General features: G+C 42.7%; 1 protein-coding gene across 1 annotated transcript in view; it reads right to left on the bottom strand.

Annotated features, from left to right (window-relative positions):
- Window positions 1–22,643, bottom strand: part of LOC118360918 (lutropin-choriogonadotropic hormone receptor-like) — a 31,569-nt gene that overhangs the window by 6,680 nt on the left and 2,246 nt on the right. The window contains exons 3-12 of the mRNA XM_052470753.1: window positions 13,321–13,395; window positions 12,208–12,282; window positions 11,934–12,014; window positions 11,530–11,607; window positions 9,757–9,825; window positions 9,112–9,186; window positions 4,933–5,121; window positions 4,781–4,843; window positions 4,402–4,626; window positions 3,777–3,888 (exon numbers count right to left, since the gene is read on the bottom strand). Of these exons, the coding sequence (XP_052326713.1) occupies window positions 3,777–3,888; window positions 4,402–4,626; window positions 4,781–4,843; window positions 4,933–5,121; window positions 9,112–9,186; window positions 9,757–9,825; window positions 11,530–11,607; window positions 11,934–12,014; window positions 12,208–12,282; window positions 13,321–13,395 (1,042 nt within the window). The remainder of the gene's footprint in view (window positions 1–3,776; window positions 3,889–4,401; window positions 4,627–4,780; window positions 4,844–4,932; window positions 5,122–9,111; window positions 9,187–9,756; window positions 9,826–11,529; window positions 11,608–11,933; window positions 12,015–12,207; window positions 12,283–13,320; window positions 13,396–22,643) is intronic.

Raw genomic sequence — 22,643 nt, 5'->3', positions numbered from 1 at the left:
AACAGCAGAGGGAACACCCCCCTATCCACATCGATGGGACAGTAGTGGAGAGGGTAGTAAGTTTTAAGTTCCCGACGTACACATCACGGACAAACTGAATTGGTCCACCCACACAGACAGCGTTGTGAAGAAGGTGCAGCAGCGCCTCTTCAACCTCAGGAGGCTGAAGAAATTTGGCTTGTCACCAATAGCACTCACAAACTTCTACAGATGCACAATCGAGAGCATCCTGTCGGGCTGTATCACCGCTTGGTATGGCAACTGCTCCGCCCACAACCCGTAAGGCTCTCCAGAGGGTAGTGAGGTCTGCACAATGCATCACCGGGGGCAAACTACCTGCCCTCCAGGACACCTACATCACCCGATGTCACAGGAAGGCCATAAAGATCATCAAGGACATCAACCACCCGAGCCACTGCCTGTTCACCCCGCTATCATCCAGAAGGCGAGGTCAGTACAGGTGCATCAATGCAGGGACCGAGAGACTGAAAAACAGCTTCTATCTCAAGGCCATTAGACTGTTAAACAGCCACCACTAACATTGAGTGGCTGCTGCCAACATACTGATTCAACTCCAGCTCACTTTAATAATGGAAATTGATGTAAAAAATGTATCACTAGCCACTTTGAACAATGCCACTTAATATAATGTTTACATACCCTACATTACTCATCTCATATGTATCTGTATATACTGTACTCTATCATCTGCTGCATCTTGCCATCTTTATGTAATACATGTATCACTAGCCACTTTAAACTATGCCTGTAATGGCCGTTGTCGGTGGAAGAAGGTGAGGACCAATGCGCAGCGTTGTACGTGTTCATCGTTTTAATAAAGTAAACTGAACACTAAATAACAAAACAACAAAGTATGATTCTCAATAAGAGACAACCAACGACACCTGCCTCTGATTGAGAACCATACCAGGCCAAACTCAAAAACCAACATAGAAAAACGAACATAGACAACCCACCCAACTCACGCCCTGACCATACTAAAACAAAGACCTTAATAAAAGAACTAAGGTCAGAACGTGACAATGGCACTTTTATATTTACATACCCTACATTACTCATCTCATATGTATATACTGTACTCGATACCATTTACTGCATCTTGCCTATGCCGTTCTGTACCATCATTCATTCATATATCTTTATGTACATATTCTTTATCCCTTTACACTTGTCTGTATAAGGTAGTAGTTGTGGAATTGTTAGGTTAGATTACTCATTGATTATTACTGCATTGTCGGAACTAGAAGGTCAAGCATTTCGCTACACTCGCATTAACATCTGCTAACCATGTGTATGTAACAAATCAAATTTGATTTTGATTTGATTCAATGGCTGTGCGAAGTTGCTGGATATTGGTGGGAACTGGAACATGCTGTCATACACATCAATCCAGAGCGTCCCAAATATTGTCAATGAGTGACATGTCTGGTGGTGAGAATGCAGGCCATGGAAGAACTGGGAAATGTTTTTAGCTTCCAGGAATTGTGTACAGATCCTTGCGACATGGGGCCGTGCATTATCATGTTGAAACATGAGGTGATGGCGGCGGGTGAATGGCACGACAATGGACCTCATCACTCGTCTCTGTGCATTCAAATTGCCATCGGTAAAATGCAATTAAATTGTGTTCGCTGTCCGTAGCTTATGCCTAGCCATACCATAACCCCAACGGCACCATGGAGCACTCTGTTCACAACATTGATATCAGCAAACCGCCAGCCCACACGACACCATAAACGCTTTCTGCCATTTGCCCAGTACAGCTGCAACCGTGAATCATCTGTGAAGAGCACTTCTCTAGCGTGCCAGTGGCCATCAAAGGTGAGCATTTTCCCACTGAAGTCGGTTATGACGCCAAACTGCAGTCAGGTCCCACCCAACTCTGATGAAACTGTGGGTTAGCATAACCAAAGAATTTCTGCACAAACTCTCAGAAACCGTCTTAGGGAAGCTCATCTGTGTGTTCATCGTCCTCACCAGAAATTCTTTGATTATGCTAACCCACAGTTTCATCAGCTGTCTGGGTGGCTGGTCTCATGAAACACACTTTACATGTTGTGTAGATATACACTGCTCAAAAAAATAAAGGGAACACTAAAATAACACATCCTAGACCTGAATGAATGAAATATTCTTATTAAATACTTTTTTCTTTACATAGTTGAATGTGCTGACAACAAAATCACACAAAAATGATCAATGGAAATCAAATTTATCAACCCATGGAGGTCTGGATTTGGAGTCACACTCAAAATTAAAGTGGATAACCACACTACAGGCTGATCCAACTTTGATGTAATGTCCTTAAAACAAGTCAAAATGAGGCTCAGTAGTGTGTGTGACCTCCCTACAACGCCTGGGCATGCTCCTGATGAGGTGGCGGATGGTCTCCTGAGGGATCTTCTCCCAGACCTGGACTAAAGCATCCGCAAACTCCTGGACAGTCTGTGGTGCAACGTGGTGTTGGTGGATGGAGCGAGACATGATGTCCCAGATGTGCTCAATTGGATTCAGGTCTGGGAAACGGGCGGGCCAGTCCACACAGCATCAATGCCTTCCTCTTGCAGGAACTGCTGACACACTCCAGCCACATGAGGTCTAGCATGGTCTTGCATTAGGAGGAACCCAGGGCCAACCGCACCAGCACATGGTCTCACAAGGGGTCTGAGGATCTCATCTCGGTACCTAATGGCAGTCAGGCTACCTCTGGCGAGCACAGGGAGGGCTGTGCGGCCCGCCAAAGAAATGCCACCCCACACCATGACTGACCCACCACCAAACCGGTCATGCTGGAGGATGTTGCAGGCAGCAGAACGTTCTCCACGGCGTCTCCAGACTGTCACGTCTGTCACATGTGCTCAGTATAAACCTGCTTTCATCTGTGAAGAGCACAGGGCACCAATGGCGAATTTGCCAATCTTGGTGTTCTCTGGCAAATGCCAAACGTCCTGCACGGTGTTGGGCTGTAAGCACAACCCCCACCTGTGGACGTCGGGCCCTCATACCACCCTCATGGAGTCTGTTTCTGACCGTTTGAGCAGACACATGCACATTTGTGGCCTGCTGGAGGTCATTTTGCATGGCTCTGGCAGTGCTCCTCCTGCTCCTCCTTGCACAAAGGTGGTGGAGGTAGCGGTCCTGCTGCCGGGTTGTTGCCCTCCTACAGCCTCCTCCATGTCTCCTGATGTACTGGCCTGTCTCCTATTAGCGCCTCCATGCTCTGGACACTACGCTGACAGACACAGCAAACCTTCTTGCCACAGCTCGCATTGATGTTCCATCCTGGATGAGCTGCACCTGAGCCACTTGTGTGGGTTGTAGACTTCGTCTCATGCTACCATTAGAGTGAAAGCACCGCCAGCATTCAAAAGTGACCAAAACATCAGCCAGGAAGCATAGGAACTGAGAAGTGGTCTGTGGTCACCACCTGCAGAACCACTCCTTTATTGGGGGTGTCTTGCTAATTGCCTATAATTTCCACATGTTGTCTATTCCATTTGCACAACAGCATGTGCAATTTATTGTCAATCAGTGTTGCTTCCTAAGTGGACAGTTTGATTTCACAGAAGTGTGATTGACTTGGAGTTACATTGTGTTGTTTAAGTGTTCCCTTAATTTTTTTGAGCAGTGTATTTTTCTACAGTGTATAAACATTGGAAAGCAAGCATCACAGGGTCAGCCAGAGTGCAGCCCCTCTGGAGCAGTTTAGGAGTTGTGGTAAGTGGTGGTAGGTGGTTGGACCACCACTACCGTACCTTGCGGGAGTGGTAGTCCATGGCTGCAATGAGGAGGAGGTAGAGCCCCATGCAGAGATCTGCGAAGGCCAGGTTACACATCAGGAACTGGGAGACATTAAGCTTCTGGTGACTGGTGAGGAGAATGATCAAAAATGTTAAAAAGATCACTTGAATATATTTAGCAATTGAAACATTGTTTTAATGATACTGTTTTAACGATTTTTTCACCTTTATTTAACCATATTGTTTTAATTATATTTATCTTATTTAATTAAGCAACATGTCTTAGTAAACCACACACTGTAATGTGGATAAGAGGTGAGCATGTTCTTTCCCATAGAATTAAATAGATTAAATTGATCCCTTACTAAGATGGCTGCCATTATCCCCACACTCTAAAGCTATGTGGGTCTATGCCAGCCAGTCTTGTGTATTATACATCTCGATGTTCTCTCTCTCTACCTGGGTTGTGACTAGACGGAATACAACTTCAGCTTCAGCTAACCTTAAGCCTTTTCCTAACCTTAACCTAATTATCCTAACCTGCTCTGTTCATTCAACTAACCTGCTGCGTAAGTTTTCCTAACTTGCCACTAAGTCACTTCCTGTCGTAGCTGTACACCACCTAGTCAAAACCCTTTACCTGGTGATCAGTACAATCAGCACGGTCATGTTCCCAGCCACAGCGAACACAGTAATGAGCCAGGTGACTGCACGGAGGAAGGAATACCCCAGCAGGTCCTCACAGGGGTTGAAGGCATCAGGCTCTGGGGTGCACTGGAAGGGTCCAGGACACAGGCTCAGCTGCAGGTCTGGGTATTGGAGGTTGATGTCGTACAGGTCTGTTACATTGTCTGCTGATGGGTCCCTGTAGAAAAGGGGAAGACAACATTGAGCAGAGAATTTGAGACCAAAAAAAGAAAAGAAAATGTGCAATCAATGGTTCAAAAACAGCCTGTCAATAGAGACCGCTACATGTGTACAGAACTTTCCCCTGATACATGGTGCAATAATTGTCTTACATGATTTTATCGTCATCGCACAGCCTTCTGAGGTTCGGAGAGAGTGCAAGGACAACGTTTTCCCTTTGGATGGATAAGGAGAAAAACAGGAAGGTTATAGTAGACTCTTGAATGTCAAACTGTGTGTGTACCAATATGTGATGTGTACCTACCTGTGTTTGCGTCGCCAGGTGTGGAAGGCACAGCAGTGGCTGGGGTAAGTGACCTCTGCCACCTCTAGCTCTAAGAGGCTTTCCAGAGGGGGTAGAGTCTTCAGGTAAGGGGTAGAACGGGCAATCAGGACCTTCAAATGTCCCAAGCCTCGACGGGGGAGGGTGTGGAGAGCTGTGGAGGAGATGTCACTGGACAACAAACATACAGTAAAACACCAGTGTTTTTTTTACAATAGAAACAATAGAAACTTAATTCTTCTGTCCTCTTCACCCCCCCGGTGGATGAAAATAAATGAAAGCTCATCCTTTGTGGCATTTGAGATGAATCCCAATTCCTGATCAACACACTTCCTGTATCCTATATCTGTCCTCTCTCCATGGTGCTGGAGATAAGGCTAACAGGGATGGGCTTATTATTAGAAAGAAATGAAAGCTCATCCTTTGTTCAAAAATTACTTTTTTGCCTTCATACAGATTACAACTTCTCATTTCCAACTAATTGAAAATGAAATTATCGCCGTTTCTTCAACAAGCCATACAAAGCTGGTTACAATTTCAGTTTTATCCTCCAGAAAAATATATAACAAATATTACAACAAATGTTATGGTTAAACTCAGATATGTTGATTAATATAAAAACATTTGTTATGGAAAAAAGGTTTCAAAATGTTATTATATTTATTGATGATATTACAAATAGAAATGGAGGAGTTATGTCACATATGTAGTTATTGAATAATCCAAACTTACAACCAACTGATTGCACCACAAAAATGGAGGAGGCAAGTGGAAAAGGGAGAAGGTAGGGAACTTGTTTGCCTGCCATATATTAAAGATACAAGTTGGCTGAAAAGAACTGGCTTAAATAGAAAAATATACCAATTTCATCTGAGGATAAAAATGTTGACAGCTGCGCCATACAGGTTGCAAAATAAATGGGAGGAGATTTTCGATGTACCAATTTCATGACACATGGTTTATGAACTGGTACAAAAAACTACACTTGACTCAACAGAGTTTTCCAATTTAAAATATGATATAATATTCTTGCCACCAATAGAATGCTATATATATGGGGCATACAACAATCTCAGCTCTGTAGATTTTGCCGCGAAGAGACAGAATCAACAGAAAATGTATTCTGGTATTGCCCCAGTGTAGCTTGTTTCTGGTCACAGGTTCAGGAATGGTTCAGAAATCACAACATGCACTTAAAATGAACCTTACAAATAGCAGTGTTGGGCGATTTGGAAAGCCATAGTCAGTCAATAAATAATATAATAATACTCATAGGAAAGGTTTTCATCTTTTGCTCACAATTTGTGTGTCACGCCCTGGCCTTAGTTATCTGTGTTTTCTTTATTATTTTGGTTAGGCCAGGGTGTGACATGGGTGATTTATTGTGTGTCGTCTTGTCTAGGGGTTTATTAGATTTATGGGGTTGTGTTCAGTGTAGTTGTCTAGGTAAATCTATGGTTGCCAAGAGTGGTTCTCAATCAGAGGCAGGTGTTTATCGTTGTCTCTGATTGGGAACCATATTTAGGCAGCCATATTCTTTGGGTATTTTGTGGGTGGTTGTTTCCTGTCTCTGTGTTCTCTGCACCAGTTAGGCCTGTGTCGGTTTTGCCACGGTTTCTTATTTTGTATTTGTGTAGTGTTTTCGTCTTTATTAAAGATGCTTAACAATAACCACGCTGCATTTTGGTCCTCCTCTCCTTCCCAGGAAGAAAACCGTTACACTGTGGATAATATACAATTAGAAAGATTCAACATTTTTGTAAAATAATCACAGCACAATTGAAAAATATGGCACATGGAAACCAAACAAGGGAGGTCTATGGTGATAGGTGGGATTAAAGAGTTTGTTTGGTAATGTCTTGATGTTATATATATATAAAAGTACCAAGCAAAATGTGTATGTAAAATGTGCAGGTAAAATGTATGTATGTGTAGCAAAAAAGCTGTATAAAAAACAAAATGAAGATATTTGTCCTCTGAAGGTGGGGGGGGTAAAATGAAAACATAAAAAATCTGCAATGGATGGAGAGTATGTTGTGGGGCCTTGATCAAGGTCCCAACAGTAGGGGATTGTTGTTAGGATGTGAACCCAGCAGCACTCCAGTTGCCAGAGCAATATCCCCCTTTTTTTCCCTCATGGTCCGGCCCGGGATTCCAACAGGCAAACAAGTCTAAATCCTTAGTCACTGGGCTACTTACCACCCCAGAGCTAACCCTAACCTTTCACCCTAACATACTTTAATTAGGGCTGCAATCCCATTAACGGGATGTTATGACAACAGCCAGTGAAAGTGCAGGGCGCCAAATTCAAAACAGAGATCTCATAATTAAAATTTCTCAAACATACATGTATCTTATACCGTTTTAAGGGTAATCTCGTTGTTACTCCCACCACAGTGTCCGATTTCAAATAGGCTTTACAGCGAAAGCACCACAAACTATTATGTTAGGTGACCACCAACTCACAGAAAACCACAGCCATTTTTCCAGCCAAAGAGAGGAGTCACAAAAAGCACAAATAGAGATAAAATGAATCACTAACCTTTGATGATCTTCATCAGATGACACTCATAGGACTTCATGTTACACAATACATGTTTTGTTAGATAAAGTTCATATTTGTATTAAAAAAATATGAGTTTACACATGAGTTTACAAACATCCAGTGATTTTGCATAGCCACATCAATTCAACAGAAATACTCATCATAAATGTAGATGGATATAAAAGTTATACACATGGAATTATAGATATACCTCTCCTTAATGCAACCGCTGTGTCAGATTTGTTCGATAATGTCCATTATTTATGTCCATGTAGCTACTTTTGTTAGCGCGTTTAGTACACAAATCCAAACGCTCGTGCAAGTCCATCCGAACGTCGGCCGAAAATTTCAAAAAGTTATATTACAGGTCGAAGAAACTTGTCAAACTAAGTATAGAATCAATCTTTAGGGTGTTATCATAAATCTTCAATAAAGTTCCAACCGGAGAATTCCTTTGTCTGTAGGAAAGCCATGGAACGCAGGTCGCTATCATGTGAATTGCGCGTGAACAGCCCATGACTCTCTGCCAGACACCTGGCTCATTCAGCTCCCATTCAGCCTCACAACACAGTAGCTGCCTCATTCAAGTTTCTAAAGACGGTTGACATCTAGTGGAAGCCCTAGGAAGTGCAACTTCATCCATACCCCACTGTGAATTCAATAGGGGCTGGGTTGAAAATCGATCAACCTCAGATTTCTCACTTCCTGTTTGGATTTCTTCTCAGGTTTTTGCCTGCCATATGAGTTATGTTATACTCACAGACATCATTAAAACAGTTTTAGAAACTTCAGAGTGTTTTCTATCCAATACTAATAATAATATGCATATATTAGCAACTGGGACTGAGGAGCAGGCCGTTTACTCTGGGCACCTTTCATCCAAGCTACTCAATACTGCCCCTGCAGCCATAAGAAGTTATTAACACTATTTTTTTTAAAGATATTAACAAAGTAAAGCAGGATGCAAAAAAACAACATTACTAGACTAGACAACATGCATACCATTACAATCTCATAAATACTGAGATAGACCTGGTCGACAAATCGTAGATTACAGCATAAACCTTGTATTGTTGAACATGGATGAATAATCATTATGCCTAAGAAATCCCTCCAATGCACCATAAACCACAAGTTCTCTATGATAAAAATGGATCAGTAGTCAGATGTTGTCGATGTAATCTTTGTTAAATGTATAACTAATGTGCATGTTTGACATTGTCCGTTATAGGTAGTGAAACAGGAAATGCTGGGGCTCTGTGGAGGTCAGTGTGGCAGGAAAGATGTGAAACAGGAAATACTGGGGCTCTCTGGAGGTCAGTGTGGCAGGAAGGGTGTTAAACAGGAAATACTGGGGCTCTGTGGAGGTCAGTATGGCAGGAAGGGTGTGAAACAGGAAATACTGGGGCTCTGTGGAGGTCAGTGTGGCAGGAAGGGTGTGAAACAGGAAATACTGGGGCTCTGTGGAGGTCAGTGTGGCAGGAAGGGTGTGAAACAGGAAATACTGGGGCTCTGTGGAGGTCAGTGTGGCAGGAATGACGTTTATATTATAAGAATGGACTATTATACTGAAGGTGAATTTTACATTATGGTTGTCAAAGGAAGTATTCACTTACAGCATAATTGGCCCTGAGGCCCCCTCAAAGGCATCTTCATGGATGTTCCTCAGATACCTGTTTCCTTTCAGAATCCTACACAAGAAAACAGTCAAATACATGGGATGAGGTCATGTTTGTCTTCATCACAGATGAGCACAAGCCATGACAGTTATATACTTGCAATAAATGATTGAAATATAGGCGTTTTGCTTTTGGATTCTGATATTTGTCCCTTTTTTTGTTTTTTCTTCTCTAAAACCTACACTTTTCTATGGATGCCCAACTGATCCTCATCTCAACTAACTAACTAACTAACTAACTTATTAAGCTTTGTTTGTTTAGACTCCTTGAAAGCGATTCTGGCGAGACCAAGACGCCGCTGACGCCTCAGCGTGGCAAGGGGGTAAAATAAACAACGGGGCACCCAATCAATGTTTTGTCTCACAAGACATTTATTTACTGGTACATTGAGTTTCTTTGATTAACCCAAGCCTTCGACACAACTCTGAAACAACAGCAAAACAGGCTTAGAAAAACTCACAACAGCAGCTCCTGCTGAGAGAGAGAGTGTGTGTGTGTGTGTGTGTTTCAGGCACTTTGTTGTAACAACTGAAACTCAGCAGCAGTGGAGGGAAATGTTGATTGTTTGAGGGGAATACATACAGTTTATCCAGATTTGTTCCGTTGAAAGCGTGTGACCTGATTTCCTTGAATCCATTTTTTATCATTTTCCTGGAAGGAAAACATTTCTAAGCATTTCATTTGAATTGGTTGTCAATGTCAGCTTCGCCGATTTACAATTGCTTGCAGACATACAACAGAAAATGATTAAAAAACATAATTTACAAGTGCTGTCCTAAACCGGGACTCAATGACAATTATAATGGTTACTGCAACCAATTAGATGAGGTTAAATGAAATCAGCAGTGAAACGATTCTTAGGTTACATGAAACACCTAGATGAGAGAATTCTCTAATCAATGATCTAAACACGTGCTGAGAAAATTAAAGCCCACAAAACAAGTAATTTGCTCAAGAAAGTATGGCTGTTTGGAGAATGGCTGTTTGGAGTATGGCTGTTTGGAATATGGCTGTTTGGAGTATGGCTGTTTGGAATATGGCTGTTTGGAGTATGGCTGTTTGGAGTATGGCTGTTTGGAATATGGCTGTTTGGAGTATTGCTGTTTGGAATATGGCTGTTTGGAGTATGGCTGTTTGGAATATGGCTGTTTGGAGTATGACTGTTTGGAATATGGCTGTTTGGAGAATGGCTGTTTGGAGTATGGCTGTTTGGAATATGGCTGTTTGGAATATGGCTGTTTGGAATATGGCTGTTTGGAGTATGGCTGTTTGGAATATGGCTGTTTGGAGTATGGCTGTTTGGAATATGGCTGTTTGGAGTATGGCTGTTTGGAATATGGCTGTTTGGAGTATGGCTGTTTGGAGTATGGCTGTTTGGAATATGGCTGTTTGGAGTATGGCTGTTTGGAATATGGCTGTTTGGAGTATGGCTGTTTGGAATATGGCTGTTTGGAGTATGGCTGTTTGGAGTATGGCTGTTTGGAATATGGCTGTTTGGAATATGGCTGTTTGGAGTATGGCTGTTTGGAGTATGGCTGTTTGGAGTATGGCTGTTTGGAATATGGCTGTTTGGAATATGGCTGTTTGGAGTATGGCTGTTTGGAGTATGGCTGTTTGGAGTATGGCTGTTTGGAATATGGCTGTTTGGAATATGGCTGTTTGGAGTATGGCTGTTTGGAATATGGCTGTTTGGAGTATGGCTGTTTGGAATATGGCTGTTTGGAGTATGGCTGTTTGGAATATGGCTGTTTGGAGTATGGCTGTTTGGAGTATGGCTGTTTGGAGTATGGCTGTTTGGAATATGGCTGTTTGGAATATGGCTGTTTGGCTGTTTGGAATATGGCTGTTTGGAGTATGGCTGTTTGGAGTATGGCTGTTTGGAGTATGGCTGTTTGGAATATGGCTGTTTGGAGTATGGCTGTTTGGATATGGCTGTTTGGAGTATGGCTGTTTGGAATATGGCTGTTTGGAGTATGGCTGTTTGGAATATGGCTGTTTGGAGTATGGCTGTTTGGAGTATGGCTGTTTGGCTGTTTGGAGTATGGCTGTTTGGAATATGGCTGTTTGGAGTATGGCTGTTTGGTTTGGAGTATGGCTGTTTGGAATATGGCTGTTTGGAATATGGCTGTTTGGAGTATGGCTGTTTGGAATATGGCTGTTTGGAGTATGGCTGTTTGGAATATGGCTGTTTGGAGTATGGCTGTTTGGAGTATGGCTGTTTGGAGTATGGCTGTTTGGAGTATGGCTGTTTGGAATATGGCTGTTTGGAGTATGGCTGTTTGGAGTATGGCTGTTTGGAGTATGGCTGTTTGGAGTATGGCTGAAAATAAGTCATAGTATTGTACTGATACTCACATGTACACACTCTCCTCTGTGATACCTTGAAAGGCATTGGCAGGTATGCTGTCGAGATGCATGTTATCTCCCAGCTCACTGAACACAGAAATGAGGAGGAGAGGATAAGAGAGAAAAGGGGAGAGGAGAAGAGGAGAGGTGAGATGAGCAGAAAGAAGCAAAGAGTAGAGAAGAGATACTAAATATCAGTGCCTGGCCACTGAACATGTCATGTCACAGACCAGGGTCAGTTCCTTTTCAGTGAGAAAAATTGGAATTGAAATTGCAGGGCAACACTGGGGTTGAGTGTATATTATCTTAAAATGGGTGAAGCTATATTATCATAACATATGATTTTAAAATATAAGGTAGACCAACATCAACTTGTAATCCAGTTTCAAGTGGGTCAAGTTCTGGATACGTACAGGAAGAAGTTATCCAGTATCACCAAAGAGGACATGGTGGAGAAGTCAGGAAAATGTATTATTCCTGTGTTACAGATACTCCTGGGAGAGAGAAAAGAGGAGAAGGTGGGAAAGAGGAGATGAAGAAAGAAACAGAGGTAAGAAAGAATACAGAACATCAGATACAGATACAGATACATATATATATAAATTGATCATTGACAAACAGGTATTGTAACTGGAATTAGAGTTGTATGGTAACTAACAATATACTGTACTTGTAATAAAGGCTTACAGGTATCTCAGCCTGGGCAGATCAGTGAAGGCCCCCTTCTCTATACTGATCAGATGTATGATGTTCTGTATCTGTCTAAGGAATAACAGAAAACAGAACAATATTAACATTTATTTTAAAAAAAGTTAACATTGATTTCCAATAGCCCAATCAAGTAACATATATTTTTTACTCTTGAGTGTACTTGTGACTCATACTTTTACATGTTTTTGTTACAGTAATGTTATATCTAGGAATGAAGAGGATAAAGTAAGTAAATTATATTCTGCAAGCATTGTTGTGTTCAAGGCAGACTAATGGATTTAGATAATGGCTCATTCAAGGCAGACTAATGGATTTAGATAATGGCTCATTCAAGGAAGACTAATTGATTTAGATAATGGCTCATTCAAGGCAGAATAATGGATTTAGATAATGGCTCATTCAAGGCAGACTAATGGATTTAGATAATGGCTCATTCAAGGCAGAATAATGGATTTAGATAATGGCTCATTCAAGGCAGACTAATGGATTTAGATAATGGCTCATTCAAGGCAGAATAATGGATTTAGATAATGGCTCATTCAAGGCAGACTAATGGATTTAGCAAATGGCTCACTCATGGCAGACTAATGGATTTAGAAAATGGCTCATTCAAGGCAGACTAATGGATTTAGATAATGGCTCATTCAAGGCAGAATAATGGATTTAGATAATGGCTCATTCAAGGTTCAATGAACCACAAATCTTCACATTAACCAGTGTATTACAGTAACATCAGAACTTATCAGGATAGGAGACAACACAGTCTAATCCATGGCCTCCAATGGAACAAAACGTTATCTCACCAACTGAAACCTTGACAATTTTGAGATGAAAGTTCTGTAATTGGTGTGTGTGTGTGTGTGTGTGTGTGTGTGTGTGTGTGTGTGTGTGTGTGTGTGTGTGTGTGTGTGTGTGTGTGTGTGTGTGTGTGTGTGTGTGTGTGTGTGTGTGTGTGTGTGTGTGTGTGTGTGTGTGTGTGTGTGTGTGTGTGTGTGTGTGTGTGTGTGTGTGTGTGTGTGTGTGTGTGTGTGTGTGAGCGTGTGAGCGTGTGTGAGCGTGTGTGCGTGCGTGCGTGCGTGAGACACTTACATCTCAGCCAAGCTGTGGAGAGAGAGGAATGCATGGTTTCTTATGTTCCTGATGCAGTCACTCTGAGAGATCTCACTGTGGCAGAAAAATACACAGCATAATGTACATTCCCATTCTAAAGGAATATCCGTTAATCATCGAATAGAGATTATGCAGAGCGTAGACTGCAAATGGAAGAGTGAAATAATAAGTATTGTGATGAGGTCAAGGTGACTAGGCTCAGAGAGGAAGAGAAACGTTATGACACTTCTTTAAAAAACAAATAAATGCGGTGAGGAAGGCTCTAGTGACATGCCCTTGACTGTTTCCTGTCTTTCCTGTCCTTGCTACCCTCCAACCCATCCCCCATCCCAAACCAACCTCCCACACCCTCTCAACCCCCTTCTTCTAGTGTTAATTATACCTTTTTATAGACCTCCATACGTTTTGACCTTTCCAAGCCACCATACCGCCGACTGATCTGTAATTAACCAACACTTTCCATTTAGATAGCCATTTAGATTCCATCTTAAACCAGAGAATAATTAAACCTAGCGACCCACTATGCTTATATTTTCACTCAGCCCCGTGTGTGTTGTGTGTGTATGTACCTTCCCTCTTAAGTTGTTGTATACCATCTTAATTAGCATTACTTTTGGAGAATGATTAAAAAGCCATTTCAGAGCATCATCATCCTTGGAGGAAAGTGAGTGAGTCCAGCCAATGTGAGTCATCCATGACAAGACAAGACCATCTGAACTCCGCAATAGCAAACTGGCCAGTGTGACCTAGGACTAGATTCAATCAGATTGACATAGCAGTTATTTTGGAGGTGTCCGAGGTGGAACTGTGTTAGAACTGTGAAATCCACAAGCGGTTCGTTACGTTACCTGATCGCGGACACTGCCATTGGATGCAACAAAACATGCATTAGCCTAACATCAATGGGTTGACATTGGAGTAATTATTTCTATAATTTATAGAGACTACACTTTCTAGTGACTTCTAACGTGGTAGGAAAATAAGGAAGGGAGTGGTTGTGACGTCTAATATGGTAGGGATGATAAGGAAGGGAGTGGGTTGTGATGTCTAATATGGTAGGGATGATAAGGAAGGGGAGTGGTTGTGATGTCTAATATGGTAGGGATGATAAGGAAGGGAGTGGGTTGTGATGTCTAATATGGTAGGGATGATAAGGAAGGGGAGTGGTTGTGATGTCTAATATGGTAGGGATGATAAGGAAGGGAGTGGGTTGTGATGTCTAATATGGTAGGGATGATAAGGAAGGGAGTTGGTTGTGACTTCTAATATGGTAGGGATGATAAGGAAGGGAGTGGTTGTGATGTCTAATATGGTAGGGATGATAAGGAAGGGAGTGGGTTGTGACGTCTAATATGGTAGGGATGATAAGGAAGGGAGTGGGTTGTGACTTCTAGTATGGTAGGGATGATAAGGAAGGGAGTGGGTTGTGACTTCTAGTATGGTAGGGATGATAAGGAAGGGAGTGGGTTGTGACTTCTAGTATGGTAGGGATGATAAGGAAGGGCGTGGTTGTGATGTCTAATATGGTAGGGATGATAAGGAAGGGAGTGGGTTGTGACGTCTAATATGGTAGGGATGATAAGGAAGGGAGTGGGTTGTGACGTCTAATATGGTAGGGATGATAAGGAAGGGAGTGGGTTGTGATGTCTAATATGGTAGGGATGATAAGGAAGGGAGTGGGTTGTGACTTCTAGTATGGTAGGGATGATAAGGAAGGGAGTTGTTGTGACTTCTAACGCAGTATGGTAGGATGATAAGGAAGGGAGTGGTTGTGATGTCTAATATGGTAGGGATGATAAGGAAGGGAGTGGTTGTGACTTCTAATATGGTAGGGATGATAAGGAAGGGAGTGGGTTGTGACGTCTAATATGGTAGGGATGATAAGGAAGGGAGTGGGTTGTGACTTCTAGTATGGTAGGGATGATAAGGAAGGGAGTGGTTGTGATGTCTAATATGGTAGGGATGATAAGGAAGGGAGTGGGTTGTGACGTCTAATATGGTAGGGATGATAAGGAAGGGAGTGGGTTGTGACTGTCTAGTATGGTAGGGATGATAAGGAAGGGAGTGGTTGTGATGTCTAATATGGTAGGGATGATAAGGAAGGGAGTGGGTTGTGACTTCTAGTATGGTAGGGATGATAAGGAAGGGAGTGGTTGTGATGTCTAATATGGTAGGGATGATAAGGAAGGGAGTGGGTTGTGACTTCTAGTATGGTAGGGATGATAAGGAAGGGAGTTGTTGTGACTTCTAACGCAGTAGGGATAATAAGGAAGGGAGTGGTTGTGATGTCTAATATGGTAGGGATGATAAGGAAGGGAGTGGTTGTGACTTCTAATATGGTAGGGATGATAAGGAAGGGAGTGGGTTGTGACGTCTAATATGGTAGGGATGATAAGGAAGGGAGTGGGTTGTGACTTCTAATATGGTAGGGATGATAAGGAAGGGAGTGGTTGTGACTTATAATATGGTAGGGATGATAACGAAGGGAGTGGTTGTGATGTCTAATATGGTAGGGATGATAAGGAAGGGAGTGGGTTGTGACTTCTAACGCAGTAGGATGACAAGGAACAGAGTGGTTGTGACTTCTAACGCAGTAGGATACTAAGGAAGGGAGTGGGTTGTGACTTCTAATATGGTAGGGATGATAAGGAAGGGAGTGGGTTGTGACTTCTAATGCAGTAGGATGACAAGGAACGGAGTGGTTGTGACTTTGAACGCAGTAGGATAATAAGGAAGGGAGTGGGTTGTGACTTCCAACGCAGTAGGATAATAAGGAAGGGAGTGGGATGGGACACAAAAGCATCCACTCACCGATACGTCAGCTCATACCCGTTACACCTCCAACACGTCAAAACATCTGCTATGCGGATGTTGGCCAATGCTGGTTAACGCTTGTAAACGCTTGATCTGATTGAATCTAGGCCCTAGTGTTGATTTTTCAGTGTACATTTTGTGAGTTGCAAAGCAACACTGGCTCAGAGAGCGTAAAATTGACTTTATCAATATAGTACATATATATGCTATATACACTATATATCCACTTCTGGACCCTAATTCTAAGTGGTAACTGGGCCACGGAGTAAGCAGTAACCTTGTAGATGTGGACCGGAATACATGTGGTGTCTGGTCTATCCTTACCTTGATGAGCTCATAAGCTTGGGGTGAACTTCTCTTGGAGAGTGATCAACGTATTATGGCAGAGAGCTATAACACACGCAGGGTTCGGTTCAATATTACTCAATGATTAACTGATGAACTCATATAAAGAGATAATGATAGCTAAGAGGGGTGGAATAGACCTCAATCAAAACCTCAACCAGTCACTAATTGAGTTATCAATAAGGGGACAGCTGCATCCTGACCAGATCAGATTAGGGTAAGCCTGGTCCCCTGACGATAGGACACAGGTAAGAGTAAACAGATCTGGAACCAGGCAAGATTAAGCCACCCCCCCTGATAAAATACCATAATATGAGTCTTACTAGTTGGCTTGTGAGAAGCTAGGAGTCCTTGACTTCAAGCCAAGCTGGGGTAAAGCTGTCACCCCAGATGAGTGTATGACTCAGTTATGAATGCAATGCATTGGGGTGGATGGGATATGGATGTAACTGGAATGAGGTGGTGGCCCCCCGACCCCTTCCCTGTCCTTAGCTACACATGCTCCGTAAACAACAGGTGTAGACTAACAGTGAAATGCTTAATCACGAGCCCTTCCCAACAATACAGAGAGAAAGAAAATATAGAAGTAATAGAAAAGTAAAACACATAATAATACAAGTAATAATAGATACACAATGAGTAATAATATTTTGACTATATACAAGGGCTACCAGTACTGAGTGGATGTGCAGGGGTACGAGGTCATTGAAGTAGATATGTACATATACCTAGGAATAAAGTGACAGATGGTCAACAGTAGCAGCATCGTGTCTGATGAGGCAAAAAAGTTAGTGCAAAAAGAGTCAATGCAGGTAGTCCGGGTAGCTATTTAGTTAACTTTTTAGTAGTTTTATGGCTTGGGGGTAGAAGCTGTTCAAAGTCTTGCTGGTTCCAGACTTGGTGCATTGGTACCGTTTGCTGTGCGGTAGCAGAGAGAACAGTCAGTGACTTGAGTGGCTGGAGTCTAACAATTTTTAGGGCCTTCCTCTGACACCATCTGGTAAAGAGGTCCTGTATGGCAGGGAGCTCAGCCCCAGTGATGTACTGGGCCATATGCACTACCCTAAGTAGCACCTAGCGATCGGATGCCAAGCAGTTGCCATACCAAGCGGTGATGCCGCCAGTCAATATGCTCTCATGGTGGTAGCTGTAGAGTATTTTGAGGATCTGAGGGCCCATGCCAAATCTTTTCAGCCTCCTGAGGGGGAAGCGGCGTTGTAGTGCCCTCTTCACAAATGTGTTGGTGAGTTTGGACCATGATAGATCCTTAGTGATATGGAAACTGAGGAACTTAAAGCTCTCGACCCGCTACACCTCAGCCCCGTTGACATGAATAGGGGTGTGCCCTCCATTTCCTGTAGTTCATGATCAACTCCTTTGTCTTGCTGACGTTGATGGAGAGGTTGTTGTCCTACCAGCTCTCACAGTCTCACATCAGAATTAGACATTCATACATTTTTCTTAAACGTCAATGTCTAAGTAATTCCAAACGTCACATTTTTAAGTGTTTAAGGTTAAGTGTTTAAGGTTAAGTTTAGGCATTAACTACACATTTTTAAGGTCAGGTTTAAATCAGGCATTAACTCCAAATTCTTAAATTCAGGCATTAACTCCAAATGGTTAAGATAAGGGTTAAGGTTTGGGATAGGCTTAAAACAAATATTTTAAAAACGACTTTCTATCACTTGATTCAAACTTACGCCCATCCGCCATTCCCGTCCACAACGTCACAACCGAAATCTACTTGAAGGAAACAGCGCTCACTGTTAACCCTAGTGGTCAGCTTCCACTATGGTGTTGAACACTAAGCCGTAGTCAATGAATAGCATTCTCACATACTGTAGTTGTTCCTTTTGTCCAGGTGAGGAAGACATGTTCTTGTTATGACTGTGGAATGTTGTTGTCTCTCTTAGCTAGCTACCTTAAAGATAAAGTAAGTCAAATCACAGATTAATTAATTACCAACAACAGCTGCAAATTCCAATAAAACTATATCACATTTTGAAGTTCATTGCTTTGTCTAACAACACTGTCATGAATCTAGCAAATAAGTTTCGTTGGCCAGAATGCAGCATTTATTTAGTTTCACAGCAAAAACATTTGTTAGCACATTTCTCACACTGGCTTTAGTCACAGAGGGAGCAGGTCTCCCCAGGACAGTACAGGGGGGGTTGCTTAGCAACACGTGCCTTGGTGGGAGACAATGTGTTCATAGCACGACAAATTCCCATCATTTGTGAATCTGTTTGGACCGAACATCTCGCGTGACAGCTAAAACGTCTTTGAAAAAATATGATTTTAGCTAATTGGGAGAAGCATCTAACAAAATAACGACATTATGGCATTCACTACATATAAACTAATAAAATATAATAGAAATTTGGGTACATTTGTCAAAAAACTCTAACTTACTCAACCTTTAAGATGAATGCACTAACTGCAAGTTGTTCTGGATAAGAGTGTCTACTAAATTATTAAAATGTAAATAGTAAATTCACATTTGCAGCTTTAGTTCAGTGTGCTAACACAGTCTTGTATCACACAACAAACCAGGTTTTGATACCCAATCAGTCACATTCTGAGACTTTATTGTGTGTCTATGAGATTCAAAAACAAAAGTGATTAATGAAATTCATAGTGAAAACTTCAATGGTAAATGGCTGTGCGATTCTCTTTCTATCCACACAATGCCTCATATTCAGACCAAGACCCTCTGCATATTAACTGTGTGTTTAAGTTCAAAATCAAATCAAATCAAATTTTATTTGTCACATACACATGGTTAGCAGATGTTAAATGCGAGTGTAGCGAAATGCTTGTGCTTCTAGTTCCGACAATGCAGTGATAACCAACAAGTAATCTAACTAACAATTCCAAAACTACTGTCTTATACACAGTGTAAGGGGATAAGGAATATGTACATAAGGATATATGAATGAGTGATGGTACAGAGCAGCATACAGTAGATGGTATCGAGTACAGTATATACATATGAGATGAGTGTGTAGACAAAGTAAACAAGTGGCATAGTTAAAGTGGCTAGTGATACATGTGTTACATAAGGATGCAGTCGATGATGTAGAGTACAGTATATACATATGCATATGAGATGAATAATGTAGGGTAAGTAACATTATATAAGGTAGCATTGTTTAAAGTGGCTAGTGATATATTTACATAATTCCCATCAATTCCCATTATTAAAATGGCTGGAGTTGGGTCAGTGTCAATGACAGTGTGTTGGCAGCAGCCACTCACACTGTTAGTGGTGGCTGTTTAACAGTCTGATGGCCTTGAGATAGAAGCTGTTTTTCAGTCTCTCGGTCCCAGCTTTGATGCACCTGTACTGACCTCGCCTTCTGGATGATAGCGGGGTGAACAGGCAGTGGTTCGGGTGGTTGATGTCCTTGATGATCTTTATGGCCTTCCTGTAACAACGGGTGGTGTAGGTGTCCTGGAGGGCAGGTAGTTTGCCCCGGTGATGCGTTGTGCAGTCCTCACTACCCTCTGGAGAGCCTTGGTTGAGGGCGGAGCAGTTGCCGTACCAGGCGGTGATACAGCCCGCCAGGATGCTCTCGATTGTGCATCTGTAGAAGTTTGTGAGTGCTTTTGGTGACAAGCCGAATTTCTTCAGCCTCCTGAGGTTGAATAGGCGCTGCTGCGCCTTCTTCACGACGCTGTCAGTGTGAGTGGACCAATTCAGTTTGTCTGTGATGTGTATGCCGAGGAACTTAAAACTAGCTACCCTCTCCACTACTGTTCCATCGATGTGGATAGGGGGGTGTTCCCTCTGCTGTTTCCTGAAGTCCACAATCATCTCCTTAGTTTTGTTGACGTTGAGTGTGAGGTTATTTTCCTGACACCACACTCCGAGGGCCCTCACCTCCTACCTGTAGGCCGTCTCGTCGTTGTTGGTAATCAAGCCTACCACTGTTGTGTCGTCCGCAAACTTGATGATTGAGTTGGAGGCGTGCGTGGCCACGCAGTCGTGGGTGAACAGGGAGTACAGGAGAGGGCTCAGAACGCACCCTTGTGGGGCCCCCGTGTTGAGGATCAGCGGGGAGGAGATGTTGTTGCCTACCCTCACCACCTGGGGGCGGCCCGTCAGGAAGTCCAGTACCCAGTTGCACAGGGGGGTCGAGACCCAGGGTCTCGAGCTTGATGACGAGCTTGGAGGGTACTATGGTGTTGAATGCCGAGCTGTAGTCGATGAACAGCATTCTCACATAGGTATTCCTCTTGTCCAGGTGGGTTAGGGCAGTGTGCAGTGTGGTTGAGATTGCATCGTCTGTGGACCTATTTGGGCGGTAAGCAAATTGGAGTGGGTCTAGGGTGTCAGGTAGGGTGGAGGTGATAACTAGTCTCTCAAAGCACTTCATGATGACGGAAGTGAGTGCTACGGGGCGGTAGTCGTTTAGCTCAGTTACCTTAGCTTTCTTGGGAACAGGAACAATGGTGGCCCTCTTGAAGCATGTGGGAACAGCAGACTGGTATAGGGATTGATTGAATATGTCCGTAAACACACCGGCCAGCTGGTCTGCGCATGCTCTGAGGCGCGGCTGGGGATGCCGTCTGGGCCTGCAGCCTTGCGAGGGTTAACACGTTTAAATGTCTTACTCACCTCGGCTGCAGTGAAGGAGAGACCGCATGTTTCCGTTGCAGGCCGTGTCAGTGGCACTGTATTGTCCTCAAAGCGGGCAAAAAAGTTATTTAGTCTGCCTGGGAGCAAGACATCCTGGTCCGTGACTGGGCTGGATTTCATCTTGTAGTCCGTGATTGACTGTAGACCCTGCCACATGCCTCTTGTGTCTGAGCCGTTGAATTGAGATTCCACTTTGTCTCTGTACTGACGCTTAGCTTGTTTAATAGCCTTGCGGAGGGAATAGCTGCACTGTTTGTATTCAGTCATGTTACCAGACACCTTGCCCTGATTAAAAGCAGTGGTTCGCGCTTTCAGTTTCACGCGAATGCTGCCATCAATCCACGGTTTCTGGTTAGGGAATGTTTTTATCGTTGCTATGGGAACGACATCTTCGACGCACGTTCTAATGAACTCGCACACCGAGTTAACACCTATACAAATACACTACTGACATATAAGGCAAAACACACAAAATCTTACCAGATATTAATGAGACACATATAATCTTCCTATTCAGTACAAGATTCTTATTCGCTTTTCATGATTATATTCCATATGGGTTGGCTTGTGCAAGCTAGAATGGGTTTCTGTAGCATGAGGCAGCTTGATGTACAAGTAAACCCCCTGGACAGGATGTTAGTCTATCACAGAGCTTTAACCCCAATCTATCTCCTTAATGGGGCGGCAGGGTAGCCTAGTGGTTGGACTAGTAACCGGAAGGTTGCAAGTTCAAACCCCCGAGCTGACACGGTACAAATCTGTCGTTCTGCCCCTGAACAAGGCAGTTAACCCACTGTTCCTAGGCCGTCATTGAAAATAAGAATTTATTCGTAACTGACTTGCCTAGTTAAATAAAGGAGACGCTTTGGGTCCCATTTTTACAATCTTTGGAATGACGCGGCAGGGGATTGAACTCGCAACATTCCAGTTGACACTCTTACCACAAGGCCACCGAGTTGGTTCACCAACCATGCTTAGCATTATTTCCCATATAGTAACCAACAATTTGTTGATATGAATTGACATGCTTTTTATCTCCTAAATAGCGGGTGAAAAGTAATAACACATCACAAATAAAAGAACACCAAACTACTTTCTCTAAAAGGATGTGTGTTGGTAACTCTTCCAAAGCTACCCATTCAAAGTGGACATCTCCTTTCCTCTTCTTAACATGCATTTAGAGTCATTTTTCATACAATATCACACTTTTCACAACAGCTACCAGCAGTATGTGTTCCGCAACACAAATAAAACAAGTATATAAATGTGCACAAGTCGAGTTTAAACAGACCTATTACACTGAAAAGGCAGAGTTAACCAGAAAACAAGTAACGTCACCAGGGCTAATAATGGCTAATAATCTAACGAGATACAGTTGAAGTCGGAAGTTTACATACACCTAGGTTGGAGTCATTAAAACTCGTCCTTCAACTACTCCACAAATGTCCACTCCACAGTCATGGCTTTAGAAGCTTCTTCTGACATCATTTGAGTCAATTGG

The sequence above is a fragment of the Oncorhynchus keta genome, chromosome 2 (genome assembly GCF_023373465.1).
Source record: "Oncorhynchus keta strain PuntledgeMale-10-30-2019 chromosome 2, Oket_V2, whole genome shotgun sequence".
Lineage (NCBI taxonomy): Eukaryota > Metazoa > Chordata > Actinopteri > Salmoniformes > Salmonidae > Oncorhynchus > Oncorhynchus keta.
This window is presented reverse-complemented; position numbering and strand designations above follow the sequence as displayed.